Source organism: Lacerta agilis, chromosome 5 (assembly GCF_009819535.1).
Source record: "Lacerta agilis isolate rLacAgi1 chromosome 5, rLacAgi1.pri, whole genome shotgun sequence".
Lineage (NCBI taxonomy): Eukaryota > Metazoa > Chordata > Lepidosauria > Squamata > Lacertidae > Lacerta > Lacerta agilis.
Genome location: NC_046316.1, coordinates 39990136 through 40014525, shown reverse-complemented (window position 1 = coordinate 40014525; position 24390 = coordinate 39990136). Strand labels below are relative to the sequence as shown.

At 40.7% G+C, this 24390-nt stretch overlaps 1 protein-coding gene across 2 annotated transcripts in view; it reads left to right on the top strand.

Annotated features, from left to right (window-relative positions):
- The window catches only part of DOCK1 (dedicator of cytokinesis 1), a 355108-nt gene that overhangs the window by 34430 nt on the left and 296288 nt on the right, over positions 1–24390 (top strand). For both annotated transcript variants that reach the window (XM_033149416.1, XM_033149417.1), the window contains exons 2-9: positions 8116–8199; positions 14056–14096; positions 15803–15858; positions 18379–18475; positions 19809–19957; positions 20858–20993; positions 22246–22403; positions 23238–23319. In XM_033149416.1, the coding sequence (XP_033005307.1) occupies positions 8116–8199; positions 14056–14096; positions 15803–15858; positions 18379–18475; positions 19809–19957; positions 20858–20993; positions 22246–22403; positions 23238–23319 (803 nt within the window). The remainder of the gene's footprint in view (positions 1–8115; positions 8200–14055; positions 14097–15802; positions 15859–18378; positions 18476–19808; positions 19958–20857; positions 20994–22245; positions 22404–23237; positions 23320–24390) is intronic.

Here is a 24390-nt window from a genome sequence, read left to right as displayed (position 1 = left end):
ACCAATACCAGAAAGGGTATTAATGGAGCAAATATGTCTGGCTGCTTTCACACTTCACATAATGAAAATGCATTTGAGCTGCTATCTTAATATTTGTGCCATGAATGACTGCAATAGACTACAGAAGAAGAAGAAACTAGGCGTATACCATAGTTTTCCAGACTTTTCATGTTGGTGACACACTTTTTAGACATGCATCATTTCGCGACACAGTAATTCAGTTTTACTAGCAAAGCGGAGGTTAAACTAACCCCTTTCCAGCCCCGGAAGGAGTGTGGGGATCGTTCGTGCAACACACCTACACCCTGCAGCCGACAAACTAACGTGTCATGACACACAGTTTGGAAAGCTATGCTGTATACATAAGATGTTTGAGTGAAGGGTGGGTGGGTGGGGCGAGAGTAACATTGCAGCTGTGACATAGCTAGATTCCAGTATCACACTGTCTCACATGACTTACTCATAAACAAGTTGAAGAAATATGAGGTACCAGAAGACACCTGTGTAACTGGGTTATAGAATAGAATAGAATAGAATAGAATAGAATAGAATAGAATAGAATAGATCTTTATTGTCATTGTCCACTTGCGGGAAACAACTAAATTCCTTGTTTGCTATATCAACTCAAATAAGGCACTCCACATAATTTAAAAATACTAATAAACACAGTACAATACAGGACAATGTGACAAATAAAATAAGATGAATTCAGAGTCCAGAGTTTTCATTTAAGGCCAAAATTACTCTAGGAAAGAAACTGTTCTTGAGATGGCTTGTTCTCGCCTTCATTGTTCTGTATCTCCATCCCAATGGCAGAAGCTCAAAGAAACGGTGACCAGGGTGCAATGGGTCTCTTGATATGTCTAATGACTTTCTGTGGCACCTGATGGTATAAATACCTTCTAAGGTAGAGAGTGAATAGCCAATAATACTCTCTGCTGTTTTGATAATTCTTCGCAACACAATCCTATCCCGAGAAGTGCAGCTTCCATACCACAAACATAAACCATAAGTGAGCACACTCTCAATGGCACAGTGATAGAAGGCAAGCAGCAGCTATTGCGGAAGATTTTTTCCCTTAGAATTCTAAAAAAATACAGCCTGTGCTGCGCCTTCTTCACAATCCCCCCTATGTTGACACTCCAGGACATATCCTCCTGTAACTCAATGCCCAGAAATCTGAACGTTGTCATCCTCTCCACACAGGTTCCATCAATCAAAAGCAGCTGGATATCGCTTTTCTGCTTCCTAAAGTCCACCACAAGCTCCTTTGTTTTCTTTGTATTTATAAGCAAATTGTTGGTTCTACACCACTTTACCAACCGTTCCACCTCATGTCTGTAATCCATCTCACCCTCTTTATCAGAGATGAGCCCAATCACAGTCGTATCATCTGCAAATTTAACAACCCTATTACTAGGGTAGGCAGAGAAACAATCTCATGTGTATAGAGTGTAAAGGCTAAGCACGCATCCCTGTGGTGCTCCTGTATTAGTACTGATCATGTTGGAGGTATAGGGGCCCAACCGGGCCCTCTGGGGGCGATCTGACGGAAAGTCCAATATCCACCTACAGAGTGATGGCGGGGAGCCCCAAACCTCCCAATTTAGACCCCAGACATCACAGTAAAGTGGTGTTAAATGCCAAGCTAAAATCTACAAAAAGCAAACTGGCATAGCCTCCCCACTGCTCCAAATGTGCAAGAACAGCTTAAAGGGCAATCGCCACAGCACCCTCTGTTGATCTTTTCGTTTTATAGGCAAATTGGAATGTGTCCAGTCCCTCTGGTAGGCAGGCAACAACATAATTCCGTACTTATGAGTCTCCAAAGAGTTCCTTAATTGTGATTTTAAAAACCAACCAAGTTGGGGGTCCTCTTTAGGCTTGCTATCCTATGTTGGGTCCCCCAGGGACTATTTGCTAGCATTCCATCTCTGGCACAGAGGCTAGTATTACTAGTGCTTCCTGAATGTGATTTAAGATTGTAGGATAGGTTACAAATGGGAGTAAATGGGAGGTTAACTGAAGGATTGCCAATTCCACTTGGAACTGCCTGAACGTTAGGATCTTCCTATGGATTTCTTTGCCTTTAAGGTGAGGCAGGTCACTAGTAATAAGTGGATAGGATCTTTTAAACTATGGCTACCTGGCTCTAGGATGCTGCCCCCAAATCTTTTTGGAGTCTGTTGAAGACATTTTCGTTTGCCTAGACTTTTTTGTATTTCCTGCTTTGTTCTTGATCTCTGCTTGTTTTTAATATTGAACATGCTAAAGTTGTGCTGTTCTTATTTATTGTTGTTTTTTATTGTTTTCTATGTTGTTGGTTTTTCTTAAAAAAACAAACAAACCCCTGAGCACTTCGCAATCTGGGAGCCTCTTTGGAGACTGGAGTGGGGTACAAAATACTCAAAATAAATTCAACAAATATTACTGCTTTAAAACAACCTTATGATTATGATTATTAAAAATATCAAATCAGACTCACCTCCTGAAACAGCTTTCTGTGCAAGGCCCCCCATGGTATTTGGTATAGGCTTTTTCATGTGTTTCTTTACATTGTACTTTAGATTACATAGAGTTGGTACCTTTATTATAAACCAGCTCTGCTCTTATAAATGGTTGCAGTTGCGGTTGCAATTTCCTTCCCCAAAGAGAATTAGATTTTCTGCTTTATTCTTTCTTTTGGGGACTGCTTCAAGTAAAAACCAAAAAAAACTAAAACCAAAACAACTTTGCTGAGCTTTGTATGTTCCCAGTCATATCTCTCACAAATTGGCTTAAAAAAAAGACTTTTAATTAAAATCCCATTGCAGAGTTCCTTAGATCAATGTTCCTAATTCATCAAGAGTTCAGCACGGCAAGTGACTGACAGCTCCGATCTGATTGCTGTTTGGTATATTGTATTTAAGGAGTTGTCTGTCAGAAGAGCAAAGTGCTGTAATGAGTGTCTGCATCAAACTGCCATGGACTTACTAGCATTCTTTCTCATAGTCATGTAGATTGAGTGTTGAATCAGAATCGGGGACAGTTATATGTGGGCTTGGGAATGCTAGTATTGTGCTCTGCAGCTGTGCTTCTCAAACTATCTGGTGTTGTGGGCTGGCAATTCCTCCCCCTGCCCCATGTGCCAGGGACTGGTACTGTGTTTGGTCCCTCAAGCATCCTACCCCACCTGGGTTGCAGTGGAGTCACTGTGAACTGGCAGCTCATTGGCCAGCGCTGGTTTGCGGGCCAACACTTTGAGTAGCGCTGTTCTGCAGGACAGTGCAATTTGCTTCTCCTCTGCTGCCTTTATTATATGTTACTTAGTAGTGGGCTGTGATTTGGAAATGAAAGGCTTGTGGGCAACTCCATATATTTATATTACATGAGTTTATTTTTGGATAAATTGGTGGTACCAAACCTGTGGACTCGGGAGCAAAGTTTATGTATGGACTATAAATACATCTGAATTCCCTCTTCCATTGCTCCTTCGTTGTTGTATCTATGGCTAAGAGTAGAGAGAACCAAAGCTACATTCCTGTGCATGCTTTGTTGGGAGAAAGACCCACTGAAAGTGAGACTTGCTTCTGATGAGTAGACGTGTTTAGGATTGCCCTGTAAGTCACTTTTATACAGTAGTCTTAAGTATGGTAATGAATTTTTTTTTAAAAACCCACAGATGGCATGTCATTTCATTAAAAAAACACTAGTGAAAAACAGTTTATAATTTTTAAACATAAATAAAATAAGCAGTCAGCAGAGAGAGGCTATATTAATCTCCCCTTTCAAGTGCTTTGTCAAATAAACTTGGCATAGGGTGGTCTGTATTATGCCTCCAAGCACAGAATTTCTTAAATGTTAGATCAGGGTTTCCCAAACTTGGGTCTCCAGCAGCTTTTGGACTACAATTCCCATCATCCTTGACCACTGGTCCAGCTATCTAGGGATCATAGGAGCTGTAGTCCAAAAACTGCTGGAGACCAAAGTATGGGAAACCTTGGGTTAGGTTATATCCAGTGCTCTTGTCCACTTCTTCCAGAAGTGACAGAATGCTTACTTTTATTTTTTGTGATTATTTTTTTAGAATAACTTTGCTGAAGAGCCATTATGTTTCTTTTTTATTTTAATGCTGTATTTTAATATTAGGTTTCTATATTTCAAATGGGAGAAAAAGATATTGTCTTTAATACTAAAATTTTTTTACTTCTGATGATTTTAATTGCAGCAGAAGTACAATGTGCACATGTAAACTATGTGCAAAGTTTACATGGTTTATATCAGCAGTGGCTAACCTGTGACCCCCCCCCCCATGATGCGGGACTACAGCTCCCATCAACCTGTAGCATTGGCCATTCCAGCTGGGGCTGATGGGAGTTAAACAACACCTGGAGGGTCATTGGTTAAAGAGTCTTGGTTTATAATAAGAATTGCTGAAGTATATGGGAAATTGGGGCTGTGACCCTTCTATACACAGTATAGTAATAAGTACCAGTGGGGCTTACCCGGTACTATGTTTGTATAGAATTGCATGGTAGATCAGTAAGCACATTTATTTTTATGATGGTTCTATTGCAGCATTTAAATCTCCCACCCTACAGCTTCCCAGCTCCTCTAATATAGTGCTGATGTCTCCTATTTCCCCCTTCTCTTCTCCAACACACAAAGTTTTAGGCTGTTTCTTTTCTTTTCTTTTTTTTTAAAGCTAAAATAGACTTCATTTAAGTTCAAAGTTTACAAAGAAAAATAATAATAATAATAATAATAATAATAATAAAGATTACAAAAATACATGAAAATAACAAAGATACATAGCATAAGTACATAGATTAACTAAACATTAACAAAGCACAAACATATATCTTATATCTCCCTTAATTTCCCTCCTGTTTCTTGCAAATGTCTGTGTTCTGAAATTTGCAGTAAAGTGTGTGTAAACAAGGAAGTGAGTCAGTTGAAAAATGCATCTGTAGCAATTTGTGTGTCTCCTATACATGTCCCAAGAAGAGTGGGTGTTATTTTCTTTTTTCTTAAAGAAAGATAGTGCCATTTCAAATGTTAATTTAGAGCTGTGTTGGCAAGGCCCACACTTCTCATGAAATTCTGTGAGATTATAAGAGAAAGAAAGAGAACGACTAGAGGAAAATGCTGGTGTAGCTTTTATATATATATATATATATATATATATATATATATATATATATATATATATATATATAAACACTGTTAACGATATGAAGATGAATGCTGTCAAAAGCTGTCCATTATATGGTTTTTAATCTACTGGGTATTTTGGTCTTTCCTTTTCAAAGAGCAAACTCATGCATCTTGTTTGTTCTTTAATTTCTCTTTGGATATTCTATTTAATAAATAAAGTTGAATCTGTTTAATTGGGTGGAACAACTGTTTATTATTGGTTCTGTCTCGCGTAGCAAGCCAATATGAACTGATGCTTGATGTCAGTATTCTACATCTCAATGTAAACTACCAGGTTGAGACTTAATAGAAGTGTTTCTGGTCAACAGGATTCTGATCCTTAGATTAGGTGGCACCCTCTTTTGGATGGATTTACATTCCTTCTGAATTAATTAGGTGTATAGCCTTAGAGTGCTCCTGGATTCTGCTCTACTCTTAAGCAGTCATGATGTGATTGCTGTTGACTAGGCATGCTCCAATATTATTTTACTTATGGTCCACTGAGTACAGTGGTACCTTGGCTTACAGGCGCTTCAGGTTACAGATGCTGCTAACCCAGAAATAGTACCTCGGGTTAAGAACTTTGCTTCAGGATGAGAACAGAAATCGGGTAGTGGCAGCACGGCGGCAGCAGGAGGCCCCATTAGCTAAAGTGGTGCTTCAGGTTAAGAACAGTTTCAGGTTAAGAATGGACCTCCAGAACGAATTAAGTTACTAACCTGAGGTACCACTGGACAAATAAAAAAGAAGCAGATTATAGAATGCTTAACAAGGTGGAAAGAGAAATGGCAAAGCAATAATACATAGTTGATTATTTAAGGAAAATAGCAACATTTAGAAATCTTGCAACTTGCCTAGTAAGAGCTCTTCAATAAAATGAGCAACAGAGAAATGCTCTTGAACAGCTTAGGTTGACACACCAACAGCACCTGTTCCTGAGGAAGGGTGTGTGGACAAAAAGAAAACTGTTTAGGTTTTTAAAAACTCCCATTTCCTCCTCTTTGCACCCTGTCAGCTTCATTCACGCCCTTGCTAGGGCAAGTATCAAATGTTACAACCATTTTGACTCATTGAGTTTCTGTGCTGCGTTCCATTGAAGTGTATCCCAAAGTGGTTTACAAAACAATAAATAACAGTAACAAAAGTGACAATAGAACATCACACTTGCAGATAAGAATACAGTAGCATCTCAGCTTACGTTACCCTCACGTAATGTAAACTTCAGGTTGCGAAAGCAGTAAACTCGGAAGTGTTTCACCGCACGCGCATGCACAGAAGCAGTCTGCCACCGCGCATGCTCAGAAGCGGTCCCTCCGGTTGCGGAAACCTCAGGATCCAACCGGAGCTCTGGAAAAGATCCCATCTGCAACCAGAGATACCACTGTATCACAATTATAATGCCTTGGCCATTAAGAGTTGTATAATATTGAGGAATACACAACATAACAACTATAAGTAATTATAACATTCAAAACAGCAGCCCATATATGATCTGCTTATCCACTCACGTTTGTCAGAAGCTCTGGCCTGCATCTCATTGCCATCAGTGCTGTGGTTAGTGGAAGAGAACCTTCTCTCCTATGGTCTTGAGCTTCTGGAAATTCCTTTCAGATCGGTCCTTTAATTAAATACATTAGGCACAGGGCAGATGTTCTTGTTTTGGAGTACTTGTGACGACCAGCTTTTCCATTCTTCTCCTTGCTCAGTGCTTGTTGACAATTTAAACTTATGATGCTATGTAACTTGTTTTTCATATTTAACATTTTGTATGGTGGTTTTAATTTGTGTTGGTCTTTGTCACCTTGGGCATCATGATACAAGTTGGAGAAGTAAGATACACTTTTTTTAAAATGTAAATAATGAATAAATAATTCAGGACCAGTTTATACATTTAGCATTACTTCTTTCTGTATGATCCTGTGTTCTGTCGCAAAGTTTCAGAGGGTAGGACAATCCATAGAATGAGCCTATCTTGGAGGAACATGTGGGAGAAGATGCTGCTTATTTAGTCCATAATTGCTTTGTGATCATTAAAAAAAAAAAAATTAAACCCTACCTGGCCGCAGACTGTCTCACCAGAGTGGTGCATGCTCTGGTTATCTCTCGCTTGGATTACTGCAATGCGTTTTAAGTGGGGCTACCTTTGAAGGTGACCCGGAAACTACAACTAATCCAGAATGCGGCAGCTAGACTGGTGACTGGGAGCAGCCGCCGAGACCACATAACACCGGTCTTGAAAGACCTACATTGGCTCCCAGTACGTTTCTGAGCACAATTCAAAGTGTTGGTGCTGACCTTTAAAGCCCTAAATGGCTTCGGTCCTGTATACCTGAAGGAGCGTCTCCACCCCCATCATTCTGCCCGGACACTGAGGTCCAGTGCCGAGGGCCTTCTGGCGGTTCCCTCACTGCGAGAAGCCAAGTTACAGGGAACCAGGCAGAGGGCCTTCTCAGTAGTGGCACCCGCCCTGTGGAACGCCCTCCCACCAGATGTCAAAGAAAAAAACAACTACCAGACCTTTAGAAGACATCTGAAGGCAGCCCTGTTTACGGAGGCTTTTAATGTTTATTAGATTTTTGCATTTTAATGTTCTGTTGGAAGCCGCCCAGAGTGGCTGGGGAAACCCAGCCAGATGGGCAGGGTATTAATAATAATAATAATAATAATAATAATAATAATAATAATAATAATAATAATAATAATAAAATTATTATTATTATTACTATTATTATTATTATTATTATTATTAAATGAAAAGTGGTGATACCTGCAGTTACACTGGTTAAATTCCAGAGGGGCTTCTTATACACAGATAGTGGTTTCAGCTATGCCTACAAAATAATACTGAACTGTTACTTTTTTAAAAACATTCTAATTAGCTGGTGGGTTTCTTTTGGCAGTATTTTTGATGCTAAAAACTTGACATTTCCCTCCCTCTAGCATTCTACAACTATGATGCCAGGGGCCCAGATGAGCTGTCTTTACAAATAGGAGACACCGTCCACATATTGGAGACACATGAAGGCAAGTGGAACAAATGTTTCTTTCTTAACCATTATTCTTCCCGTCATGATTGTCAGCATTTGGGTTTCATATGCCTGCCTGTTTTAGCAGATGAGTTCTATTTTGAACCTAATGAAATACTGAAGTATTTAAATGGGCACAGAATTAACAGTTAATGCACATCAAGCAAGCAGGCTTGTGATAGCTGAAGAATAACCTTTCTAAGATGCAAATTTTTCTTTTTCTCTTCCCCCCCCGCAACCCCCCCCCCACAAAGATTGATATTTGTGCAGCTTAATTTGTATGGATCTCTGGTAGCATCTGTTGAGCGGTTAGAATGGAAAGATATCCGTAAGAAACTCTCAAACCTCAGATAATATACAAGGTCCTTTTAAAAGGAGTTAATCTTGAATGCTGAAATATAAAAGATACTTATCTTCTAAATTGTAACTCTCTGCTGTATGGTCTGTCCTAAAAAAAAACCCCAATATTTTATTTGCATCCCTTTCATAATGCAGTAAATTATTATTGTTATGTATTGAATTTATACACTGCACTATACCCCCTGGTCTCAGGGCAGTTTACAGAATAAAATCAAAATACAAAACTACAAAATCCATAATCAAAATAAAAACAACAACCCAATAACACCTCCCCTCAAAAAAAAAACACATTTTAAAAAGGGCCTAGGATGTCAATCATATCAACCAAAGGCATGGTTAAAACAGAACATTTTTGGCTGGCGCCTAAAGGTGCATAATGAAGATGCCAGGCAAACTTCCCTGGGGAGAGAATTCCACAGACAGGGCGCCACTGCAGAGAAGGCCCGTTCTCGTGTTGCCATCCTCTGGACCTCTCGAGGTGGAGGCAAATGAAGAAGGGCCTCAGAAGATGATCTCAGGATTTGGGTAGGTTCATATGGAAAGAGGCGGTCCTTGAGGTATTGCGGTCCTGAGCTGTTCAAGGCTTTATAGGTCAAAACCAGCACTTTGAATTGGGCCCGGAAACTAATTGGTAGCCATTGCAGTTTGACCAGATCGCTGTAATATGCTCAAGCCGTCTTGTTCTGGTGAGCAACCTGGCCACTGAATTCTGCACTAGCTGAAGTTTCTGAACCATATAATGCATTGCAATCATCTAACCTTGAGGTTACCAGAGCATAGACAACAGTAGTTAGGCTATCACTGTCCAGATAGTGGCATGGCTGGGCCACCAATCGAAGCTGATGGAAGGCACTCCAGGCCACTGAGGCCACCTAAGCCTCGAACGACAGCAAAGGATCCAGGAGTACCCCCAAGCTACGAACCTGCTCCTTCAGAGGGAGTGTAATCCCATCAAGAGCAGGTGATCTACCACCCATCTGATCTAGCGAACCACCCACTAACAGTGCCTCAGTCTTATCTGGATTGAGCTTCAGTTTGTTGGCTCTCATCCAGTCCATTACCAAGGCAAGACACTGGTCCAGCACTTCCACTGCCTCACCTGCAGATGTAAAGGAGAAATAGAGCTGAGTGATGTCAGCATACTGCTGACAATGTACTCCAAACCTTCGGATAACCCCACCCAGTGGTTTCATGTAGATCAGAGGTCAGCAAACTTTTTCAGCAGTGGGCCCTTCCACTGTCCCTCAGACCTTGGGGGCCGGACTATTATTTTGAAAAAAATAAAATAAAAATGAATGAATTCCTATGCCCCACAAATAACCCAGAGATGCATTTTAAATAAAAGGACACATTCTACTCATGTAAAAACACGCTGAACCCCGGACCGTCTGCGGGCCAGATTAAGAAGGCAATTGGGCCGCATCCTGCCCCTGGGCCTTAGTTTGTCTACTCATGATGTAGATGTTAAACAACATAGGGGATAGGATTGAGCCCTGCGGAACGCCACATTGAAGGCTCCACAGGGCTGAAAAGCATTCCCCAAGTAACATCCTCTGGGAACGACCATCCAAGTAGGACTGGAACCACCACAAAGTGGTGCCACACACCCCTAGTTTGGACAGTCGCTTGAGAAGGATACCATAGTCGATGGTATCGAAAGTCGCTGAGAGGTCAAGAAGAATGAACAGGGACATGTTTCCCTTCTCTCTCTCTCTCTCTCTCTCTCTCTCTCTCTCTCTCCTGAGATCATTATACAGTGCTACCAAAGCAGTTTCTGTGCCAAAACTGGGCCTAAATCCTGATTGAAATGGATCCAGAAAATCAGTTTCTTCCAAAAGTGCCTGGACTTGGTCTGCGACCATTTGCTCTAGAAGCTTGCTCAGGAAAGGGAGATTAGCAACTGGCCAGTAGTTAGGTTTTCTGAATCCAGGGAACATTTCTTAAGGAGTGGATTTAAAGCAGTATTAGTTTTATATACAGCGATATGTGTATAGTCTCCTCTCCCCCCCCCAAATATTTGAAGGTTGTCTTTGACCTATATAATCCTTTATTAATATTTATTTTGTATTATATCACACCTTTCCCCCAAGATGCTTAAGGCAGGATTCTTGCTGTTTTATCCCCACAGAAGTCTGTGAGGTAAGTTAGGCTGAGAGTGATTGGCCCAAGGCAACCCAGTAAGCTTCATAGCAGAGTTCAGTTTTGAACCAAGTCTCCACAGTCCTTGTCTGACATTTGAACAACTAAAGTAAGAATTTACTGTGTTTATTTCTATCTACCGTTCAGCATTCCTTGTCTGACTTTATATTTGATCTGCTTTCAAGCCCCTGGATGTAAATAGTAAACACCGCAGCTGCTTAACAGTTGCAGGTGCATAAGTTTTATTGATTCACTCCCCCCTCTCCCTCCCCCGCTCCCTGCCTGCTCCTTTCAGGACTGAGACCTTATTTTCTTTCTCATCAATATGTATGTTTGCTTCCTCTTCCTCTAGCTTTTTTCCTCTGACCTTTTCAGATACAAATGAAGGATGCAGTTGCGCTGTTCCAAGTGACACTTTACAACCCTAGAAAGACTACTTGCATAAAATGCACAGTAAGGGGTCTGTACCACACTTGATAGTGAAAGGCATGCTCTCCCTCCCTCATTTGTTTTAGGCAATTTTCAAAAGTCAGGCTTAGCTGTTGCATGCTGCCTCAAGACAATGACATATGCAAACAGAGAAGCAGCATAAATTCAACTATTGACGTATAGTCATCGTTCAGACTTAATATCAATCTGTGGCTTTTCATTAACTGTGAAAGTGGACCTGAGAAGAGCCACGCCAGAGATTTTCTAAACTGACCACAGTTGGCTGTTGCACCTGAAGGCAGCAAACACTGGCTTGGTAAAACATAGATTGCTCTTATACCAGAACTTCAAACTATGATTTGATGTTTAAATGAAAACATAGGGACCCTATGTAATGAGTAACCCTGTGTTTGTTTGTCTGGGAAAGGTGTCCTTGGTGGGCCAAGTATTGCTAGAAGAAAGACAACAAGACCTCCTTCGCTAAAAAGAAGCTCTTTTGCAGTTCAATATCTCTCCCTTTTCTTCTTAGTTACCCTCAGTGCAGAGCAGCTCTTGGTTCCAACAGCTAGACAGATGCTTATAAACCTACTTTATAGAGCCAGTGTGGTGTAGTGGTTAAGAGCGGTAGACTTGTAATCTGGTGAACCGGGTTCGTGTCTCCGCTCCTCCACATTCAGCTGCTGGGTGACCTTGGGCTAGTCACACTTCTCTGAAGTCTCTCAGCCTCACTCACCTCACAGAATGTTTGCTGTGGGGGAGGAAGGGAAAGGAGATTGTTAGCTGCTTTGAGACTCCTTTGGGTAGTGATAAAGCGGGATATCAAATCCAAACTCTTCTTCTTCTACTACTTTTGATGAGCTGCACCCGGTAGCACTTTCTACACCTTTATGTGCCTTATAGCAGTCTTTTTCAACCTTTTTTGGGCAAAGGCACACTTGTTTCATGAAAAAAATCACGAGGCACACCACCATTAGAAAATGTTTAAAAAATTAACTCTGTGCCTATATTGACTATATATAAAGTAATTCTCTTGAATTTTTCAATTTTTCCCACGGCACACCAGGCAACATCTCGCGGCACACTAGTGTGCCGCGGAACAGTGGTTGAAAAACACTGCCTTATAGCACAGATAGAGCAGATAAACCTGTTTGTCTGATTATTATCAGAGATAGCAACTGAAACAAATATATTTGCTGATGACTGGATGGGTATTTAAGTTAGTAGATTTTATCAAGTTGGTTTTTGTGGGTGTTTTTTGTTGTATTGCCTACAGCAGTGCAAATGTCCCTTCTCCAAAGCACTTGGGAGTGAAGGTGCCTTAAGCACATCTCCCCCTTCTTCAGCTAGCTTTACAAATCTTCCCCACTGACAATCCCATTGTAGTATAATTATTTCAGCCCATCAAAACATCTCTCACATTTGTGGAGGCAGAATGCCATTGCAAGGAAACAAAGAGGTAATTTCTCATTCACTCTGCCCCCCCCCACCCGATCCACAACACATCTGCAAGCGATCAGCATTATGTGCTTTTATTGCTACCAAGCCCATTCTGGTTTAGTGTGGCTGTTTAATCAAAAAAACAAAACAAAAAACACCCATCACACATAATAGTCATTCACAAAGAGTGATAGTGCTGTGCCAAACAAATTGGGAGGAATCTTCCATACAAACTGTAACCAATTCAACACAAAACTGGCAAGCAAACCTGCATTGTAAACTGTTCTGCCTGTCATTCTCAGTAAATATGGGTCCTTTCCCCCACCCACTGATCCTCTGGAGAGGCCACAGACAAATTTTACAACAAAGATTATGAAAACGGCTACTCTGTATCTACACTGCTAATTTCTTCCCATTAAAACCATGCTTTTGTGCAGGCTTTGTAGAGGGAATGCCTGCCTCATCTAATTATCCAAAAATACCTGAGAAAGGATATAGGATCTCTTCTTTCCTGCCCACCAGGCTGTTTCACAGTCAAAAGGACTGCAGGATAAAAAGGGTTGTGGATGATGGGAGTTGTAGTCCAACAAAGATCTGAAGACACAGGGGTGGGAAAGGCTGCCCTGTAGGGTTGAAAGAAATTTTTATCGCACCTATTCACAGAAGAGCCAATATATACATGATTGTATATAAAGCCTTAAACAGTGCAGGACTGGAACTCACCCGGATCCTGTGATCATCCTCTGAGGCCCTTCTTTGTGTGCCTCCTCCATGAGAGGTCAAGAGAGTGGCAACATGAGAATGGGCCTTCTCTGCAGTGGTTTCCCATTTGTGGAATGCTCTCCCCAGGGAGGTTCAGTTGGCACCTTCATTATACACTTTTAGGCGCCAGGCAAAAGCGTTCCTCTTTAAACATGCCTTGGGCTGATGGACATCCAGTGCCCTTTTACTTGTGTTGTGGAAGGGAGGATTATTGGTTTATTTGTCCTTATTTTTATTATGTACTTTTGTGTGTGTGTGTGTTTTTTTAAATATTGTAATGTTATGTTGTGAACTGCCCTGAGATCTACAGTTCTAGGGCGGCATACAGATACAGATTAATTTTTTAATTATATTATTATAGTAGTGTGCTTTTTGTGTGGCTTCCTTTGAAGGCTGTTTTGGATTTGTCAGCTAGTGCAGAATGCAGCAGCCTGGTTGTTTGTTGGGTCAAAGCCCTTGTACCATTTTACTCTAGTTCTGCACCAGCTGCACTGGCTATTTATTCACTTCTGAGCCAAGTTCAGAGTGCTGGTATTGGCATTTGAGCCACTAAACTACTTGGTTGCTTTGCTTCTTTATATCACTTTTGAGGGACTGGTTATGTGGGATTGATGCCATTTATCAACTGTAATATATCTGCACTTTACATGAAGATGTGCGCGGATTGTGGGTGTATGTTGTCTACCAATTAGTTTATAAAAGTTTATTAAGAAATCTTTTCTTCTAGGTTGGTACAGAGGCTATACTTTAAGGAAAAAATCCAAAAAAGTAAGTATTTCGTTTCCATAGTAGCAAATTCCATTTTTTGTGTCTGATGGTTTAGGTTTTTTCATAGTAACTAATTAAGATACTCTATTTCCTTTCGAAACTTTTTACTGAAAGGTAAATTAGAAAGAAGTTTGTGGATAATGCTGTTAACACCAGCTCCGTGCTTTTGTTAAAATAATGGGTTGCTCCTAAATAGAATTTGCTTTTTGAAAAACAATAAGTAGCTTTGTGATATTTTCTGTCTTTCACCACAAAAATGGGTGGTGGTTAGCCTTCACACATACTTACTTATTTTGTTTATAGAAATAGGTTGGTAAGAGGAATAGTTTATAACTTGCTGGTTGTGAATTTTAATTTTAATAAATATTAAAATTGAGTTTCAATAGCTTCTTTTTCAAGAAACTCCATAGGTATTAAAATGTAAGTGGGCAGTTTATAGGAATCCTGTTAGCTGAACTCACCTTGTTGACTGACCTAGGCAGTAATTTCTGTATGCCAGGTTGCGATTATTTGCTTGTATCATAAATGGCTTAAATATCAACTGTCTGCTTCTATTTCTCATAGATAGCCCCTCAAAGGAATTAAGCAGGATATTAGATTCACTATAGGGCTGTACTGAAAACAATTGTATCCTGTTCTTAGTCCCTTGGACCTTGATCCAAGGAGCTGTTTAAAAAATGTGTGCAGAACTGTTTTGCATTGTTCTGTGAATCTTTCCTTTCCAGATCTCCCTAATAATAATAATAATAATAATAATAATTCAACCATGTAACTGTTTAAAGTGAAGTGCATTGGCTACTTTTTCTCATTGGTAGGGTTCAGTTATAACAATAAACTATGGCTTATCAGTACAGAGGCTGATTTAGGAGAGTGTGACCGGTTCGGTTGCACTGGGTGCAGAGCCTTGGGGACGCTGCAGGGGACATTTTACTTCATTTTACTTCTATTACAGCGGTGCCTCAGTTTAAGAACAGTCCGGTTTAAGGACAATTTGGTTTACAAACTCCGCAAAACCGGAAATAGTGTCATGGTTTGAGAACTTTACCTTGGTCTAAGAACAGAATCTGAAAGGTGGAAGGGCACCGGGGACGGGAGGCCTTATTAGGGAAAGCACGCCTCGGTTTAAGAACAGTTTTGGTTTAAGAATGGACTTCTGGAATGGATTAAGTTCATAAACTGAGGTACCACTGTATTTAGAATGGCGCATGAGCGGTGGGGTAGCAGGCATTGAATTTTGGCATCACACAGGCCTCTGCTGAAATTTGAGACTCTAAGGTCCACCACTGATCAATACATGTACCATCCTACTTCCCCTCTGCTCTTCTATTAATGGTCCTCCAATGAGAATATGAGAAGCTTTTGGTTTAGATTTCAGTTAAGGACAGTTCAGCATTCTGTCCTAACCTCAAGCTGTTGTTAATTGAAATGCCCCATGATTTAAAACAGGTTTGTTTCAAGTAACTATGATTATGATTAAACCAGTTAGTTGGGTTCACGTACAATGCTAACCTCTAGTTAGTCTAAAGTGAAAGCAAATACTTCTGAATTCCTCCTCCCCCTGGCTTGCCCAGGCTTGTTCTTATAATTATAAATCATCTTTCAGGGATGTATAACTATGCAATATTTAAAGAAATGTAATTCTGAACTTTATTGGTCATTCAGAACCCCCTCCCCCAGCAATAATATATTTATTTTTCTTGTTTAAGGGCATATTTCCCTCCTCCTATATACAGCTTAAGGAAGCAATAGTTGAAGGAAAAGGGTAAGTTACAAAATTAACAGATGAAAATATTTTCATAATGGCTTCTTTGCACATTAGATAAATAAATGACGATGCACAGGAAATTAAGTCTTAAGATTTCTTCTTTCAAAGATTAGGGTGGGGGCAAAGGAACAAGTAGAGATGGACAATCACACTTCTTTGTGGTCTAGGGTTTATGTGAATCAGTACAGTAGCAGTGGTTTTGAGATAACTACTTGAATGAAAGCATGAATGATAACGGCCAGTTTACCGAGTAACTCTTGAAACATTGAGTTCATTTCAGTGTTTGAGAGGATTTATGACATTTTTTATGTTTGCAAGGAAAGTCTCGCTGATGTGAGAAGAGTGTTTTCAAAGCAATATTTTTCTAGCTTCAGCTGTTATTTGCTTGTGACCTTTTTCTGCCAGTTTTGTGTGAAATAGCAGGGTTCCATGGGCTTGTAGACTGTAACACAGTGGACTTCCTCTTAAGTGGCTGACTGAAAAGACCAGCCAAGCACATGGACCTTGTCTTGATAGTCACAGGAAGTGTTGGTGAGATGTAATAGCTTAAGAGAGAGAGAGAACACTTGGGATTGTGACAGGAAAATGTAGATTGGAGATAAATCCTGGGGGACTGCAGGAGAGGCTAAAAGCTGTTGCTTGTGCTGCCATCCCAAGATTCTGGACACATGTGTCTGTCAAAGCAGCTGGCATCTACTTCTGACTGAGATGGCATATGGTACATACTGTGTCTTTGATTTAAAACTTTATACTCCAATCCAGTTTTTCTGAAAGGAACACAGAACTATAGAACAGGAAACTCTATACATAAATCAGGGAGCTCATAACAGAAGAGAAAAAACAACAACAAAGCAGATATATAAAATCATATAGGTGAAAAATGGGGCACATGGTAGATAATTGAGGTGGATCAGTCTATCCCAGCACCCTAATAAAGGCTGCAACCAGTGTTGAAAGTTTGCATTATAAGAATAATAGCTCCTGTGTTAACATGGAGTGGAATTAAACCTATCAGGTAAGATTTACTCCTTGGGTTCAGTGGACCCCCAAGTTGCTGTGTAGTGTGCATATGTGTGCATTTGCACTGGAATGTACAAGATTAAAATAACACACACACACACACACACACACACACACACACACAAATATACTTCAGTGCTTCTGCAGTAGTATAAGCACAAAAATAGCATTTTGCCTATTTGATAAATTCAAAGTTACTTTATGCATCTGATTTTGAGAAGTTGCTGGACCTCAGCTAGTTTAGATGTTTAGTAGTTTCCATGGGGTCCCTTCTAGCTCTGATTCCATGGTTTCAATAAGAATACACCAGACCCCAATACTTTAGTACAGAGGTAGCTAATGTCCCTTGGGCTGGATTCTCACCTGGTCATCACTGACCATTGACCATGCTGTCTGGGGCTGATAGGAATCTGGAGGACTCCTGGCTAAGTAAGTTAAATATAAATTAAAATAAAAAGGGAAGGGGCAGTGATAAAATACTGCAGGACAGCTTACTCCATAATTCTTGAGGGCCGTATAGAGTAGGAAGTGGTTCAGGTTTGCCTAAGATAAGTTTTACAGATGATTTAAACAGCCATCGGGGTCCACAGACATCCTATTAGCTGGCAAGGGTTAAAAGAAACCATCAAGCAAAAAGTATAAGATCTACCAAAAAAAGAAAAAAGAGCTTTGCCAGATAAAAGCCTGAATGTAAAATAACTATTCTTCTGTGCCTGGTTTATTTTTATGCCTTTTTAAATATGTAAATTATGAAAGCGCTAATCATTTGATTACTGCATAATGACACCTTCCTGACTGATTGCATAGCTCCTTCAGTAAGCACCATACTTTAGACATACTGTGTAGTATGGTAGTTGTACAGTGCTCAGATGATGTGTTATTTAAATGTAGTAATTTAGAGGCACAAACACTGAGGACTTGCAAAATAGCTTTCTTGTCCTTGAAACAGAAGAAGAAGAAGAAGAGTTTGGATTTGATATCCCGCTTTTCACTACCCAAAGGAGTCTCAAAGCGGCTAACATTCTCCTTTCCCTTCCTCCCCCACAACAAACACTCTGTGAGGTGAGTGGGGCTGAGAGACTTCAGAGAAGTGTGACTAGCCCAAGGTCACCCAGCAGCTGCATGTGGAGGAGCGGAGACGCGAACCCGGTTCCCCAGATAACGAGTCTACTGCTCTTAACCACTACACCACACTGGCTCTCTGGGTTTGAACAGAATCCCTTGTAATGAAAGGTGATGTGTAGTTGGTGGGTTTTTGTGTGTGTGTGTGTGTGCTTATGAATACCAAATACTTACTCTCTCAAGCGTGTACCCATTTTATAATGTTGGAAATGATTTTTTTTTAGTTGTGATTATGAGTTTTAAACCAAAAAGAATTGGATAGGTTGTGTAGAACACCACAATTCAGCGTTAGTATCTAACAACTGATGTAATTAGAATGCAATTACATTTCCCCTCCTTTCTTCTTCTTCTTCCATATGTTGGCTTGCTTCTTAGACAACATGAAACAGTTATACCCAGCGAACTACCACTCATTCAGGAAGTTACCACCACGCTACGGGAATGGTCTACAATATGGCGGCAGCTCTATATTGTAAGTATAGAAGGTTTCCTAAGAGAATTCATTTTTGAGGGTCCTGTACCTTTGGTCCTTGAAAAAGCCTATACTGTAGCTCAGTTCACAAAATCAGCCAAGCTACATACACCAGTTAAAAATATTCCAATTGCCATGGTGTCAGTAGCTCAAGGGTATATACCAGCAGTGGGGAACCTCTGGCCTATGGATCAAATTGGGCTCGCTGGCCAGATTGACACTCCTTTTATATGCAGGCTTTGCATGTTAAAGCTCCCAGGTTCCATTCTCATCATCTTGTGTTGAAAAAGAAAGTTGAGCAGCTGTCTCAAGTGGAGTGGAGAGCGATCGCGAGTTGGAGTCAACCGTTCTAGGGTAGATGGATCAGTAGGTTTGATATATGGTATATGGCAACCTCATATGTCTCTATATGAACAAAAAGGCCATTCTCTTTCTTCCTCCATTCCTTCTAGAAATTTGGGTTGCCAAATTTGCTTATAATTTTCATTTTGTTACTGATTCACGCATGCATTTGGCTGTGCACACCTGCATGCATTTAACGTGTGTGTGTGTGTGTGTAAGTGTGTGTAATACTGTTCCTGAGTATTTCCTTGTGGTGCTGCAAATGAAAACCCAAATGTAAGGAACTGAGAAAATTCACTTTTGTATTGGTCTGGTTTCTTCTAGTTGTGTTTTAAAAACTGCTTTGACTGTTCTGAAGAAACAAGCAGACCTACAGTAGTTATAAATTCCAGCCTCTGACTATACTTGCTCCTACTAATGCTGAATTAAAGAGCTGATTGCTGACAAATTTGTATTTGAAAACTGAGCCCCCCACGAATGAAAGGGAGGTTCAAGGGTATTGGGGGGGGGGAAGTCTGTGGTAAGCAGAAATGCATAAAACTTTAACCCCCTCCCCAAAGTGGGCAACCCCCTTCCCAAATTGTATCTGAGGGCTATACCTCTATGCTGCCTTCATGCTGCTCTAGGAACCTGGCAGCATATGGGGCAGAGTGTGGGTGCAGATACTCTTCTTCAGCCTCATGGTCTTTCCTCAGTCGGGTAAGCTCTTAAGTTGTGGATTCCCAGCACCTTTTCTGGGCTTGGCGGCTAGGTAGAAAAAGCTCCTAATGCCTTGCAAGGCGGACAGTTTACCTGCATTGCAAGGCTGTAGGAGGCTGAGAGGCAGGTCCAATAGCATTCTCACCCCTGAGGATAAAAGCAGAATACTGAATCAATATCTGCTTATTATTATTTTTTGAATCCTTTTGCTGCTGTACCGCTTTGGCTGTTATACTTCATTATGAAGAAGACCAATAACAGAACTAATGCGTATTGTTTTCCTCCTTTACAGCAAGATAACAGAGAAATGTTCCATAGTGTGAGGCACATGATATATGATCTTATTGAATGGAGGTCACAGATACTCTCCGGAACCCTACCCCAGGATGAGCTCAAGGAACTTAAAAAGAAAGTCACTGCCAAAATTGACTACGGAAACAGGTTTGTGATGTTGTTTGAAATGCACAGCCTTTTTTCTTTTCTTTTTGTACGTAGAAGTGATATGCATATAACTTGTATAAACTAAACTGTTGCATTGTGGAGTACTTCCGTTCAGTATTCTAGTCTACCAGTCATGCTCCCCCCCCCCCCAGGATAATCCATTTCATTTTGCCTTGCCTTGGGCTTTCTGCCCCTGACAGACAGACATGGCATTCTGTGACCACTGATCATGTGCAGTCTTAATGAGATAATTTTGGGGGTTTGGCTTCTTAGTTTCCCCCCCTATAAAAAAAAATTCAGCTTCTGTAATAATTTAATAATAATAATTAAGACCATTATATGGAAAGTCAGAGAAGTTGTGTTTATTTGAACTCCATTGAGGAGCCATTACATTTTAGAATGTGTGTTTTTTTGTTATTAGTTGCACTTATTTCGTGGTAATTTGTGAAGTAATTGAGTAGCTGCATGTTGGAAACTTTAAAATTGATCTCCTGTTACCCAGAGTCCAGTTAGAGGTTTCTATTCCTATTGGAAGGAGAGCTACAACCTAATTATGAATTAACTGTGTTTTCTCTTGGAAGTTCTGAGGCAGAACTTTTATTTTTCTTAATATGTTCCTTTTCCCTACCCTGTTCTCTCAGTACATCAGATGTAGCTAACTTCATTTAGGCTTTACCACAGATGTATGTCGTAGATCTGGAAAAGTCCTTTAATTCACCTTCTGCTTCTGTAAATGGTTGGGTTCTGATCTTGGTTTAACCCGGGGAATTTATTAATCCTCCTGTAGCTTTGTCTAAAAAGCCAGAGTATTTGAAAGCACCAAACTGCTTAATTGTGTCTAGTTCAGATGAATAAGAAAATGCTGTTGATTTACTTGCTGTTGTTTTCCTTTTCATACAGAATTCTTGATTTAGACCTAGTGGTAAGGGACGAAGATGGCAATATATTGGATCCTGAGCAAACCAGCACCATCAGCCTTTTCAGAGCTCATGAAATAGCTTCCAAGCAAGTGGAGGAAAGACTGCTGGAAGAAAAAGTAATAAAACATAATGCATACTAGTATACATTATGAAATGTGTAAATGGTGTTAAGGACTAGCAATGACATTTAGATTGTGAATGGCTTTCAAGATTATGTTTTCGAAAAAGGCATTGCACATTTCTCCTCTCTCGGTAGTGGCGCCCGCCCTGTGGAATGCCCTCCCGTCAGAAGTCAAGGGAATAAACAACTACCTGACATTCAGAAAATACCTAAAGGCAGCCCTGTTTAGGGAAGTTTTTAATTTGTGACTCTGTATTGTATTTTGGTATTTGTTGGAGGCCGCCCAGAGTGGCTGGGGAGACCCGGCCTGATGGGCGGGGTATAAATAATAAATTATTATTATTATTATTATTATTATTATTATTGTTGTTGTTGTTGTTGTTGTTGTTGTTGTTATTGTTATTGTTATTGTTATTATTATTATAGCCTTTGCTACAGTCCTGAAAGAACATAAGCAGCTTTTTAGTTGGCACCGTAGCTTTTAGCATTTGAATTCGTAGATCATAGATTTAAAACCTCCAAGGGTTTAATTAGTCACTATTCTGCTCACCTGTGGCAGAATAAAATTGGTGAATTGAACCTTCCCTTGCCACTGTATCAGCCTTGCAGTGCTATGCTACCTACCTCTCTTAATCTTTTAGATCTGGGAGACTACTGTTTCTATCGAGAAGAGAGAAGGTTTGCAGCAACCACAGCATGTGCCTGCATGGCTGTCTTGGTTGTAAATGACCAAGAAAGGCAGCTCTGCCACCCCTGCAATGGTCCTTCCTTCTCTTACCCCCCTGTCAGTTTCTAGCCTAGTTGCATGCTGCCTATGACACATGAAAAATGCATGGAGTGAGAGTGGAGAGGGAGCAGATTAGTGAGCTAAGAACAGGAGCCAAATGCACAAATATTTGCAAGGCTGGATTTATGTAAGTGTTTGTATTGCGGTGGGTCAGCTTGTTTCTTAGTCATCATAGAGTACTCAGTAAGTTCTTTAGAGCCAGTGTGGTGTAGTGGTTAAGAGCGGTAGACTCATAATCTGGTGAACCGGGTTCGCGTCCCCGCTCCTCCACATGCAGTTGCTGGGTGACCTTGGGCTAGTCACACTTCTCTGAAGTCTCTCAGCCCCACTCACCTCACAGAGTGTTTGTTGTGGGGGAGGAAGGGAAAGGAGAAAGTTAGCCGCTTTGAGACTCCTTTGGGTAGTGATAAAGCGGGATATCAAATCTAAACTCTTCTTTAAAAATTATCTCCTGTTTCAGTCTCAAAAGCAGAATCTTGACATTAGTAGGCAAGCCAAGTTTGCTGCGACACCTTCGTTTGCCTTGTTTGTAAACCTGAAAAACGTTGTCTGCAAAATCGGAGAAGATGCTGAAGTCCTTATGTCTTTGTATGATCCTTTAGAATCCAAGTTTATCAGGTCAGTGCTGTACGGGAATGTTTTGTTTGCTTTGTTAACTGTTACATTTTAGTTTAGAGACTGCCTAATCCCAAAGGCACAGGACTAGTCATATGAATATACATTCTTTACGTTAAAAAAAAAAGCTTTATTTGTGAATGGCAGGGAAATGCATCTTACTGAAGATATATAAAAAAGGTGATAGTAAAGAATTTGAGTGCCCTAGATATACATTTAACACCCTGCTTTCATCTGAGCCGCACAAAACGCTCCTATTGCAGTCCTCTCAGTGAAAGGGTGCAGCATTTATCTCTTCCATCCTTTAAAGTGGGAATTATAGTGATGAACATCACAAATGCCTGTTGAGGATAGCAAAGATGAAGGCTGAAAGCACACAGCACATTTACAAGTATAAATGGGTCTAGTGCTCGCATTTTGACAAGCATCTGGAAAAATGGCACCGTGAATTGATACAGAAAATCTAAACCTTGAACTTCAGAAGCCTATTTAAATTCTTTCAGCTTTCAGATAACATGCCCTTTTTTGTAACATGGGGGGGGGGGTGATCCATCAGGATTCTCCTTACTCTCCCAGAGCACATTTATTCTGCAGCCCAAATGGAACTTAAAATGAAACAAATCCATGTATTCCTAGTTCCCGTTACTGCTTAAATGTCTGTGTTTGTTTATGTTACACATGTACAAAACACTGTTGCCTAACAGAGGCAATATTGGCTGAGTAGAATCTCTGTATGGTTGTTAAAATGCAGGTTTTAATGTGTCACAATGTGACATATTTAGCTTTTGCTTGTAAAATTGTGATGTAGTTGATAAACTGATATGTTTATTTACGCAGTGAGAATTATCTGGTGAGGTGGTCGAGTTCTGGGCTTCCAAAAGACATAGATAGATTACATAATCTTCGAGCAGTGTTCACGGTAAGTTTGCAACTTTTGAGGTATTCTATTGCTTCAATAGTATGTGAGGCAACAGGAAATCTCCAGCGGGGGAGGGCCATCACTTCATGACAGAGCACTGCTAAAGGGCTCTGTTTCAACCTCTGGTTCAATCCCTGGCATTTCTAGGGCTGGGAAAGACTGGAGAGCTGCTTTGCTGCTAGTGAAGACAGTACTGAGCTAGATCAGCCAACAGTCTGATCTGGTATAGTGCTGTTTCCCATGCTCCTGCCAAAGCCCCACTGCATACCACAGCCTCAGGTTGGTGCAGAAATGGGCATTGTTTGCCTTCCAGCTTCTGCCTTCAAGGACTGGAGCTAGGTTGGGAGAAGACAGAAGCCCCGTTCATGCATTTCTTTCTTCCAGAGCATAGGTATATACAGGAAGGAGCAGAGCTGTGCTCTAGCCCTACCGTGCCCCCCTGGCCTCTCTCAGTAGCCACATGCCACATGTTGCACACAGCTATGTAAGCAGAAAGCTCCTGCTTGCAGCTAGCGATGCTGTGACTGGCATACCGGAATAATCAGGTGAGCAAGAGCTCACACAACCACATGCAGAACATAGTTGCTGGGGAGGAAGAAACGTGACCCCATGGCTCTGCACTGTAGATAGGGAACTTCAGACTAGGCCACGCCCCTCACTAGCACTTCTCTGAACAAGTGCTTTTACCTAGCTATAAAATGCCCTTGATCAGTGATGCTTGCCTGTATGGAGGATAGAGAAGTGTGAGTGCAGAAACCTCTGGCTTTTGAATCACTGGAATGTAGCCTACGGTAGAAAGTAGGGCTGGGTGGTATATTGTCCAAAACTGGTTGGACATCCATATTGTGATATTTGTTTAATAGTTTTTGACCAGGCAATATATCGCGAATCATGATGTGTATGTGTGTACTATGTAAAAATCACAATGTGGGGAAAACTGTGAAGCCAGCCAATGGCTCTACATAGCTCCATCCACGTTGTGATATATCAGTATATCATGATGTTCAGCTGGTGATATATCACGGTGTTGAAAACCTAGCCCTAGTACAAAGATCAAGATCAAGATCAAGA